The 11,883-nt window shown below is 30.3% G+C and overlaps 1 protein-coding gene across 1 annotated transcript; it reads left to right on the top strand.

The window, feature by feature from the left end:
* Positions 1-1,043: 1,043 nt before the first annotated feature.
* Positions 1,044-1,886, top strand: LOC119603042. Its single transcript, XM_037954943.1, has one exon. The coding sequence runs from the start codon at positions 1,044-1,046 to the stop codon at positions 1,884-1,886; it is 843 nt and encodes a 280-aa protein (XP_037810871.1).
* Positions 1,887-11,883: the final 9,997 nt, after the last annotated feature.

The following is an 11,883-nucleotide window of genomic DNA, read 5'->3' as shown; positions in this document are numbered from 1 at the left end:
TTTTCAAAATGACATTCATTTATATATTTTTGTAAAAAGCCGTTCTCAAAATTATAAAAAGCAACATGTTAATGGAGCATCGAGTAAGTGGCTGGAGTGAGAAACATAGAAAACAACTGAATGCCTGGGTTCAAATCCCGGCCGAGGAATTTTTTATTTTTTGTTTTCTACATACAAAGTCGGCCCAAAATAACTAGCTATCACATAACATATTTGTAGGTTTATTTGTAACTAGTTATTTCGCAAAGTTTTTGTAATCAAATTAGTAACCATTTATTAATTTGTTTAAGGTAGGTACATATTATTTGAACCTCGTCGAACAAAAATAATTAGTTATTCACCCCAAAAGTAATTAGTTTTCACGAGATTCCAATATTACTTTCTAGATTACCAGGTAATGAAAATTTTTGCTGGGATTTTAAGCAAGACAAAAAACAAGAACCCAAATCTTTGAAACAAAAAATACTACAGTAAAAGTGAAGTAAAGAAACAAAGCAGCAGTACGAAGTTCTATACGGGGGAAAGGTGAGTGTACATTATAACCGTTATTGGTGTTTTTTTGGAAATATTTAATATTTTTGGTGGCACTTGATAATAATACAGTGTGGTACATGTCATCTTGAATTTTTTTTAATACAATTAAAAACAAAAACACAGTGATACACTACGAGTGTTAGATTTTTTTGAAAAAGGAATAGTACCACTGCGAGTATTTAATGGGCAAATATTTTTATGACGATTAACGCATACCTATAGCAGCATTTTTTTATACAGTGTGATACTGAAATAGACAGTGCAATACACTAGGGGTGTTACATTTTTTTTTTTTTTTTTGTGAAAAAGACAGTGTGGTTACACTACGAGTGTTACGAAATTTCTTTGGCAGATATTTTCCTAAAGATATTCACTACGAGGGTTTAAAATGTTTATAACATCAAAAACACAGTGCGATACACTACGAGTGTTTAGACTGTTTTTGGAATAAACAGTAGGTTCTGCGACAAATTTAGCAAAATTATTTGGCAAATAAGTTTACTAAAAAAATGGCTTTAAGAAGAAAATGTAAATTAGATCTTCATCATCTAATTTCCTATATTACGAGTTGGGAAGAGGCTACAAATGAAAATATACATGTTTCTCTGCTAGAGATAAAAAGGGATGAGTTAGATAAAAGGTGGTCGAAGTTAACAGAGTCATATGATAATTACATGTTGGAAGAAGATAAAGGTGTAACAGAAGACTTCAAAGATGATATCTCGATTCGATACGAAGAGGTCAGTATTAAGTATGACCAAATAAAATCTCAAATAATAAATATGATAAAAGAACAAAATGAAAATAGTAATCAAGAAAGGTCATACAATAGGGAGTCGAGGTTTAGGTTACCACCATGTGACATGCAAAATTTTGATGGAGGGGTGTCGAAATGGCCAGCCTTTAGAGACATGTCTCAGGCTGTCTGTGCAAACAAAACCGATATGGCTCCAGCAGAAAAATTGTTCTACTTACGCAGTAAATTAAGGGGGGAAGCATTTCAAACCATAAAACATTTAGATTTGGTTGATGAAAATTTTTCCATAGCTTGGGAAGCATTAAAGAACCGTTATGAGAATGTTCGTGTTTTGGTTCATCAACAAATGAAACAATTATTCGGAATGCCTACTATACCACAAGAAAATGCAAAAGCAATGAGACATATGCAAAGTTTAGTGCATGATTGCATATCAATCTTGAAATCATTTAGCGTAGATGTAGCTAATTGCCACCCATTTCTTATTTATTTATGTTACTCTAAACTTCCTGATGAAACTGTGCGAGCATGGGAAACTACTTTAGCGAACCACAAGATTCTGCCTACTTGGCAACAAATGAGATTTTTTAACTAGTAGAATTGAAATGTTAGAGGCTATACAAAATTTACGAAAACCTATGGCAAAAAATAATCAAGTTCAAAAAAGTCATGCCCTCTATTCTCAATCTAATAAAGATCGAATAAAATACGTCTATAATAACAAGTATTGTGCAAACTGTCTTTCAGCCAATCATTTCAAATCTAAATGTCAGAGCCAATTTTCTTGTTTAAAATGTAATCGAAAACATCACACTATGTTACACTTGGATAAATCGGACAAATCAAAACCCGATTTAGCCCCAAGCTCAAAATCCACCAACCAATCAGAAGATGGAATACCTTCTAGCTCTAACACACAAAATTCCACTAATTCCAGTACTACTAGTGTAACACCAACTGATTCAGTTCAAGCTCACTTCTCTCAACACGAGGGTACAACGATATTACCCACAGCCTTAATTCAAATAGAACATTTGGATGAAAAGTTTAATGTTAGAGCATTATTGGACCCGGGGTCAGAAAAATCTTTTATTTCAAAACGAATTCAACAAAATTTGTCACTTCCACTAGAAGCCCATAGTACCAAAATTTCGGGACTCGGAGAAACCGTTGTAGGAAATTCAAAAACAAGATGTAATGTCATATTAAGATCAAGAATATCGATTTTTTTTGCCTTCACGAGCTATTAGTATTCCAAATTTAGATTCCATCGAAAATTTAAAGCTGGCAGATCCGTGTTTTAATAGGCCAGCACCCATCGATCTTATTATTGGAAGCAACTACTTGCCGTTCATAAATTTGGAGGGTGTAAAATTTTATAATAACAATAGTATTGAAGCCAGAGAATCCCACTTTGGTTGGTATTTGTCAGGACCTGAGTTAACAAATGAAATTAACGCCTTTTCCGCAACAGTCTCACCTATTAATGAGTCACTACTTAATGACCAAATTAAAAAATTCTGGAAGTTGGAAGAGGCGGAGAAACAAGTAGTCCAATCCGATAATGATTTGTTTTGCGAAAACTTCTTTCAACAAACAACGATTCATCAACCTGACGCCCATTATATGGTACGATTATCCTTTAAAATAGATTTTCCGGCCGACATATTTTTGGGCCATTCAAGAAACATAGCACTGCCTCAGTACTATAGAATGGAGAAAACTTTAGATAAAACCCCAGAGTTAAAGAAGCAGTACACTGAAGTTCTACAAGAATATTTGGAGTTAGATCATATGGAAGAAGTTGTAAACAGCGAAACAAAAGGCGAAAAACAGTTTTTATTTTTTCTACCGCACCATGCTGTTATTAAGCCAGAAAGCAGTACTACGAAAGTACGGGTTGTATTTAATGCATCAAAAAAAAAAAACAAAAAGTGGATTTTCTCTCAATGATGTTTTACACCAAGGCACCACTTTACAGATGGATCTGATGCAAATTATATTGCGATGGCGTAATTATAAATATGTATTTACGGGAGATATTGAGAAAATGTACCGACAGATTTTGGTTCATGAGAATGATCGTCCATATCAACGCATTGTATTTAGAAAAAATTCAGAGGATGATATTAATGATTTTCAATTGAAAACTATAACATTTGGAATAAATTGTGCACCATTCCTGGCGCTTAGAACTCTGCTAGAGTTAAGTAAAGACTGTAAACATCTTTATCCGAAAGCATCTAATATTTTAAAAAATGAAATATACGTAGACGACATTCTATCTGATGGCCATACGCTTGAAGAAGCAAAATGTAAACAAGATGAGCTCTCAAAGGCATTCGAATCTGCTAGATTTTCTATGAAAAAGGTAACAGCCAATCACAAGTTTATTCTAGAAAAATTGCCCCGGGAGGATCTTCTTAACGAAGATTTTTTAAGATTGTATGATTCCAGTACCACAAAAACTTTGGGGATAAGGAATGCTATATCCGATACTTTTTATTATGTTGTTGAGCTGATAGAAGCGACAGCCATTACCACGAAAAGAAGAATTTTATCTGTGATTGCTAGGCTAGGACCTGTAGTTGTAATCGCTAAACTATTGATGCAAGAACTTTGGGAAGAAAAGTGTGATTGGGATGAAAAAGTCTCTGCACTTATTCAAATTAAATGGAACGCGTTTGTAAAAAACTTGCCTTATATTTCTACTTTGAAAATACCAAGATGGGTTCATTCCTCACCAAAACATCGCATACAAATACATGGATTCTGTGATGCCTGTGGCGCAATTTACATCAGAACCGAAAGTGAAACGAGCACGTTGAATAGTCATTTACTGATAGCTAAGACTAAAGTATCTGCACTTAAAAAGATTACAATCCCTAAGCTCGAATTATGTGGAGCTTTATTGCTTACTAAGCTATTACGGAACTTAGTCTTGAACTCCGAGTTCCAATACGAATTATTTTTATGCACAGATTCATCAATTGTACTTAGTTGGCTCCAATAGCCACCCAATACATTGAAAACCTTTGTTGCTAATCGGACCAATCAAATTTTAAACACTACCAAAAGTACCGATTGGAAACATGTAAAAACTGAGGATAACCCCGCCGATTTAGAAACGCGCGGCTGCACTCCTCAAGAACTTTCCGAAAGTCAACTATGGTGGAATGGGCCTCCCTGGCTAAAACAACCAACAACTTTATGGCCAAAGCAACGAACCTTTGATCCAGTAGACCTGGAAACAAAAAAATGTTTTAGTTTTCATATGAAGATTAACCAACAAACAACCCAATTTGAAGAAATTAAGCTAACTGATATTTTGGAGAATTTTTCTTCGCTAGATCGGGCCCTTCGAGTTATAAGTTATATTTATCGCTTTATTAACCGAACATGTAAGAACTCCTATTCTACTCAGAAGTTTATAACTGCAAAGGAAATATACTATACATACAGTATAGAAAATAAATTATTTAAAAATAAGTTCGAAATGAAATGTGCTGTATGATTTAAAACTGGAATGTATATACCGAAAATTCCGGGAAATCCAGAACGACGGGAGTTCTTAAAATCAATCCCACGATTTTTCCGTATTACAACACATTAGCATAAATTTCACTAAAACAGTGTTTTTCACATGATCTTCATTAAACAAATAAATAAAAAATATAATTTTTTTCGATATACCGTTCTCTATTTTAGTGTGAGACTTATATTTTGTCAAAATTATGAATCAGCTTAAAAACAGTTCCTACTACTAAAATTATGAATCAGCTTAAAAACAGTTCCTACTATATATGTACTTCGGGACAATGTTGGACTTCCCTCAAACTTAAAAAACTTAGTGCTGGTCTACATAAGGAAACTTTCGGAGAAACTTTTGATATTGTGTGTGAGAGAAAGAAATATCATTTATTAAAACTCTTCCCGAACCGAAAGCAATTTCTAAAATGCTTTTAGTCGATATTTTTACTAAAATTACTTTAATAATTTTCATATAAAATTATACTATTATCTAAAATATGCAATACTATGCCGAATTATTGAAAATTTTTTAACATTGATGTAAAGGACAATTCTATCTATAAGATAATGTAAGAAAAATTCAAAATTGTTAAAATCAACTTAAGACAAGTGATATCAATACAAAACTTCATCTCGTTTGGTGCAGGAACTTTTTTCACGATCGTAAAAAATAATATCATATTTCGTAACATAAGTTCAATAGGGTAATGTCAATTTTTTTGCGCGCTAAAATACCACAGTACTACCTTATAGGCAATACTGTTCAGATAATGAAATTTAAAATTTTCCATAATCTTAAATAAATAGGCAAATAAATATATATGTTTTTTATGAATCTTCTTAAAATTTGTATTCATCGGAAGTGCCAACTACGAATCAAGTGAGTAACTTTAAAAATACTTTCGGTGTTTTAAGCACGGTGCTTGCGGTTTTCCCATAAACCATTAAAAGAAAAAAAAATCAGATATTGTTTTAGCCTTGGAGCTTGCTGCCATGACGATTAACAATACAAATAAAGTGAGTAATGTCGACTTTACAATGGCGTTGAAAATCGTTGAATTTTGAAATACTGAATGAACGCAGACATAAAATCAAGCATTAAGAGTGCAGACAAGGCAAATTCACAAGGCGAATTCACATAAGGTGGTAGCAGTTCGGAAACAACAACGTCTTCCATGTATTTTGTTTTTGCATTTGGTACGCACTGATTTAATTTAATTTTTTTGTGAAATTTTTATTATACATATTTTATAAAAAAAAAACATAAACATTTTAAAATTTGTGAATAAAATTTATCCTGCATGGAATAATGTTTGTTGTAAATGAAAAATCGTATTCCGGATTAGTAATTTTCGAAATTTTGCTATAACGTACATAGAAGTCAGCTGCCGCCGGCCGGGTAAATACCTGATATTGGTTTTGTTATATAAAACGTTCCGGAATAGAATTTTATTAGTTAATCATGTTATCTACACAGTGTAAATATTAAAATATAAAACAATATTGTTCAATTTGTTAACATTTAATAAAAATATATATATATATTTTTCTATTATTTTTCTCTGTTTTAATGGATATTTTTAAATATAAAAATGTAAACAATAACAAACTGTGACATCAGTGCGTTCCAGTTAAGTAAAGAAAAATATAATCATCTGATTGAATAACACCACCTTATGTAAATTCGCCTTGAGCGCAGCAAAAAGCAGCATATTGCACGCATCTGGATGTTTAATTTTTCAATTTACTAATGAATTTACACTTAAACAAATACAGTGCTCATGCCCTGCTTCCACACTGAAAATAATCCATACCTAACTACGAAAACAAAAAATTTGTAACGATTTTTTAATTTCGTGTAAAATACAAACTATTACTTAATCAAACACTTTTATAATTTTACGAAAGAAAAGAATGTGAAATACATATGCTTTTTATTTATTTGACGAAAATAATTTCGTTAGTAAATAAATTTTTTCATAACAAAATTTTAACTTTATCATCTGAAAACATTATTTAACGAAAGAAAACACGGATGAAAATTTGACAGTCGCACGAGAAAATCAAAAGGAGAATAAAAGTCGTATGATTTATACTATATTGGTATATGACAATAACAAAGTAGATTGGAAACAGCTGTTTCTTTTTCTGTATTGTTCACATAATACATCCCTGATCTAATGAAACTTCTTGTTTTTTGAATCATTTCAAAAAATGAAAAGAACCTGTCGACTGTCAAATTTTTCATTCGTATTCTCTCTCCTGTGTGATGGCCTCATGACATATTGCATTTAGACTATCCCATCCGTTCTATAAGGGGCTTAACTCGGTTTTCATTTTACTTCATTATTGTCTTACACCAATAATGTAAATGCAAAATATAAGTATAAATCATTCACTTTATTAAAATACGAATGGAATTTCACTTTGTTTTCCATAAGTAAACTCGCTTTAGAAGCACTTTGAAATCACAACAGTGTAGAAAAGTAATGACGATAGCAATTGTTCCAAATATTTTTTGATTTTTTAGAATTAAAGTCGGATATCATACAGTCGGTCTTGACCGACCGTATGTACTTTCTTACTTGTTTAAATGTGAATAAATGCCAATGATTCTGGAATCTGTACACAAAATACGATTATGGATGTTTTCAAAAGAATTTAAAAGCTACGTTTCTAAAGAAATTATTGAAAGTATGTATGTATGTGTGTATTTAGAAATATATAGTGTTTCTTTTTAGTTTTAAACAAAAGTTACAGACGATTGCTTTTGTTTTTATTTTTGTCTGGTTAGACGACATTCCAAACTTTTCGCTTTATTTTCACAAATACTATTTAACGATAAAAATGAACACACCCAATATTAAAGAAATACATAAAGAAACACGAATACATACAATATGTACTAACAAATTGTGTGAGCAATGCATCCGAATGTACAACGGAAATGTTTCATTCTGCATTTATCCGATGTTTCGTTTTGCGACAATATGTCCTCTTCACTGCAAATGACAAGTGATTACATATTTCTAATTGCAACTTAAACAATATATAAAACACAAATATCTTAAATTACTACCGATCTACTACGGCTATATGATACCCGACAATGATAATAAAAAAATCAACAAATATGATGTGAACAATAAAGTTATTTGTGTTGAATTGATATTAAAGTTAACAACATATAAGCAATCGGGTTTAACATATTTAATATTAATAAATGTTTTTCGAAAGTAGACTTTTATATATGTATATACATATGTATATACATATACAGTGAATCAACTAAGTTTTTTGCCTACCTTTTTTTAAGAGAATTTTGTTTTTTGTTCATAAATAAAATTCAAAAAACAGGTAAAAAGTAAATTTATGTTTTCCAATTGAAAATAGAGATTGTGTAGAATGGGAAAACCAAGAAAAAAATATTAAAATAAAAATGTTGGTGCATTTGTTGTTGCATTTTATTATTTTTCATCAGAATTTGCACGTCTATAAAGTATTTTGCATATTGAAATTTCCAGTTAATTTTGTTGGGTTTTTCAAATTATTTTTTAATTGCTTTTTGGAATTTATTGTTTTATTGTTAGAAGGACACGTGTTAAGTATTTTTCAATCGTAATTTTCAAAAATCATATCCTTATTGTGTGAAACTGTGTAGTTATTCGCGTTAAAAATGTTTAAAGGGAAATAATGAGGCAATTCCAATATAAAAAATTTGTTTAGATTTTTAGAACAAGTATAAATCAATGGAATTCAATTATGAGATGTTTAATCAATCATTAAAAAATATAAAATATAGAAATTGATGAATTAACACAAAGAATTATTAAAAAACGCACTGAGTTGTCTTTCAAAATCTTTAACTGCCAAAGGAGAGCGACTTGTATCCAAGCAAAAACCATTGAAGTCCTCATTTATCTTCTCCAAAGTCCGTATACGAACTTAAAAGAACACTATGTTTAATTTTAGACCTCTAAACAGACCTTAGGTTGCTTGGAAACAATATAAAGTGAACTATCGTGTGGTACGGGAAAAATACATAATTTAGGTATTTACAAATAGAGGCGGTTCTCATCACCTAAGATCCACAAAAGCAATATTTTTCAGCTAATACATACACTTATATATAGTTAGAACCCAAATCAAGAATAACTATCCAAATCCAGCTACGCCTACTGTATTTTATTCATAAAATAATGCATTCAAAATATGAGGTAGAATATCAAAATTCTAGCATGTAATAGTTCTATAGTGGTATACGGTGATATCCCCATACTTAGAGTGGCTAGGATAGTACTTAGTGTTAGCTTTATTGAATAAGAATCAATATTATACAATTCTAAATAAAATTCACACAGTACTCCCCAAATAGATGGGGTTTCCGTAATGTAGTTTTTGTTTATCAATACAAAATGATCAAAAACCCAGATTATTTTTGTTATAATCTATAGATTTATACCCCACTAATATTTTTTTCTAGGTCCAAATCCATTGATTTCCTAATATATCATGTATCCAATTCAAAATTACTTATTATTTTCGAAATTTAATCAATGAAACGATAGATTTCATGTTAAGTCAGATATTGAAAAATTCTTATAGGTTTATAGGATAATAAATCGGCTAAGAAATATCCAAACTTAGTCGTTCCACTACTAAAATATCTAAAAAATGTTATTCTAATATATAGGAGTAATAAAAATATGAAATTTTATAAAATAATGCAGCAATATTAAAAAAATTAACAAAAAACCTAAAAAAGCAAAATACTTTATTGACCTTAAAAATTAACAATACGTTCAGATTTTATCAAAAATCTCGTTAATTAATATCACGATTTTACTTTTTATGGTAGAAAATTAAAATATAAGATATTCTTTAAAAAATACAACAAACAAATTGCTTTATTTTGCTAAAAATAATTGTTCAGATAAAGTTTTTTCTTAAAATTTATAAAATTTTACATAGGCAAATTACTTAATTGATTCACTGTACATTTAGTTATCAGAAGTTGTCTTCATATGTGAGCTATGAACAGTTTTAGTACAATCATTACAAAACCTTATATAATAGGAATGCTGTAGATATAAAAGTTATTTGTGTTGAATTTGATTAGGTAGGACTATGTCCAAATATGGACCGATTCGAGAACAAATTCAAATTTATTTCTGGCTATACAATAATTAATTTTCCATAATTTTATGTACATTAGAGCGTCCCGAGGAACAGCCTTTTTAAGAATTTCATGCAGGAACGACTCAATCGATGCGTATTAATGTACTAAACACGAAAAAAATAAAAAATAATTTTTTTTGGAATGGTCCTCAGTTCCCTATCAGCGATTGAAAATCTTTAGCTTAGTATAATTTTTGAAAAATAAAAAATAATTTTTTGGAATGGTCCTCAGTTCCATTTTTGAAGAATAAAATATTTTCGATTTTTTCGAAATGGGTCTCAAAAATTCCATAATTTTGAGCTGATTTCGGGAAAAATCATTTTCAAAATTTGATTTAGTCCGTTTCAGAATTTTTTAAGATTATATAATAAAAGTCGTTTTACGGACCATAAATACTCCAACTAAAATTTTAATTATTTTTCCCGCGTTAAGCTCAAAATTACGGAATTTTTGACACCCAATTCGAAAAGATTGCAAAAAAATTTTAATGACCATATTGTACTGAGATCGAGATTTTCAATCGCAGGTAGGAAACTGAGGACCTTTTTAAAAAAAATTGTCTTTTATTTTTCTTATATTTATTACATTGAAACGGATCGTTTTAGAGGTATTCCTCCTAAAATGTGGTCCACGGGATACCCAAAATTAGACTGGGATAATTTAAAGCAGATGACGAGATATATTTCACTTTTCATTGATGCCGAAATGAAAAAAACCAAAAATTATATTAATATTTCAGAATGCAAAAGTAAAGTATTTTTTCAGCAGAAGACTAAATGAACTTTCAGTCCAAGTTTCTTTTCTCAACTCAGTCTGCCGAATACATATCAAATATTTGACGAAAATTATGTGACCCCTAAAAAAATCGACATTTCGTTTTCCTTTAAATATATATAATTTACAGAAAATAGTGGATATATCTTTTTCGTCAAATATTTGATAGGTGTTTTTAATCGTTTACATTATACTACAAATAATATGATCTCAAATTTCATCCAGTTAATATTTTATTAACATTTATTCAGTACTAACTTAAAATGTATATAATCATACGCGTAATTTCATAAGATTTTCATTGATATACATATAATACTTTATAATTTCATAGTATTATTAAAGAAATAATTCAGCTTAACTGAAATACTTGCACAATTTCACCTAAGAAATGCACTTGCTGTCATGCTTTCTTCGTAAATAACGTTTTTAGTGTTATTGTTTACATTATTGAGCCATGATTTGGAAGGAACGTTCATTACATTTAAAAAATGTATGTAAAAAATTAAAAAATGTAATATTTTTCCCAAAAATTATAAAATTTTCAATATTTTTGAACTAGCGAAAAAATTAATGATACTCTATTAAAATCGCCTCTCAAAGACCTTTTATATGAGATCAATATTTTTTATCATTCCTTTGCGTGAAATAGGTATAAAAAATAGGAAAAAACATAAGAAAGGACCTTTTTATCCTTTGACATAGCCCACCAAATATTGACCCCAGGACAAATTTTTTGATAAATAGTATATTAGAATGAACCAAGCTTTCACTTTCGGTGTACCTTATTATTTCCTTACCTTATTATTTCTCCATACAAACGGGGCCGCCCTAATGTACATATAGTATATGTAAATTGTAACGCACTAAAATATTAGTACTTTAAGTATACCGATCGACTCAGAATCACTTTCTGGGTCGATTTAACGATGTCCGTCCGACCGTCCGTGTGTCCATGTAAACGTTGTTATAAAAGTACAGGTCGCAATTTTCAAGATAATTTGATGAAATTTGGCATACACGTTTCTTTTTACCCAAGGACAAAGCCTATTGAAAATGGTTAAAATCGGTCCATTATTTCACCTTGCCCCCATACAACTGAACCCCC

This window comes from Lucilia sericata, unplaced genomic scaffold (genome assembly GCF_015586225.1).
Source record: "Lucilia sericata isolate MDLA Ls3-8-SP2 unplaced genomic scaffold, ASM1558622v1 Contig000000F_arrow, whole genome shotgun sequence".
Classification (NCBI taxonomy): Eukaryota; Metazoa; Arthropoda; class Insecta; order Diptera; family Calliphoridae; genus Lucilia; species Lucilia sericata.
This window is presented reverse-complemented; position numbering and strand designations above follow the sequence as displayed.

Bases quoted from the DNA above. Each gene is read 5' to 3' on its own strand.
- LOC119603042 (XM_037954943.1), top strand. From the start codon at position 1,044: ATGGCTTTAAGAAGAAAATGTAAATTAGATCTTCATCATCTAATTTCC.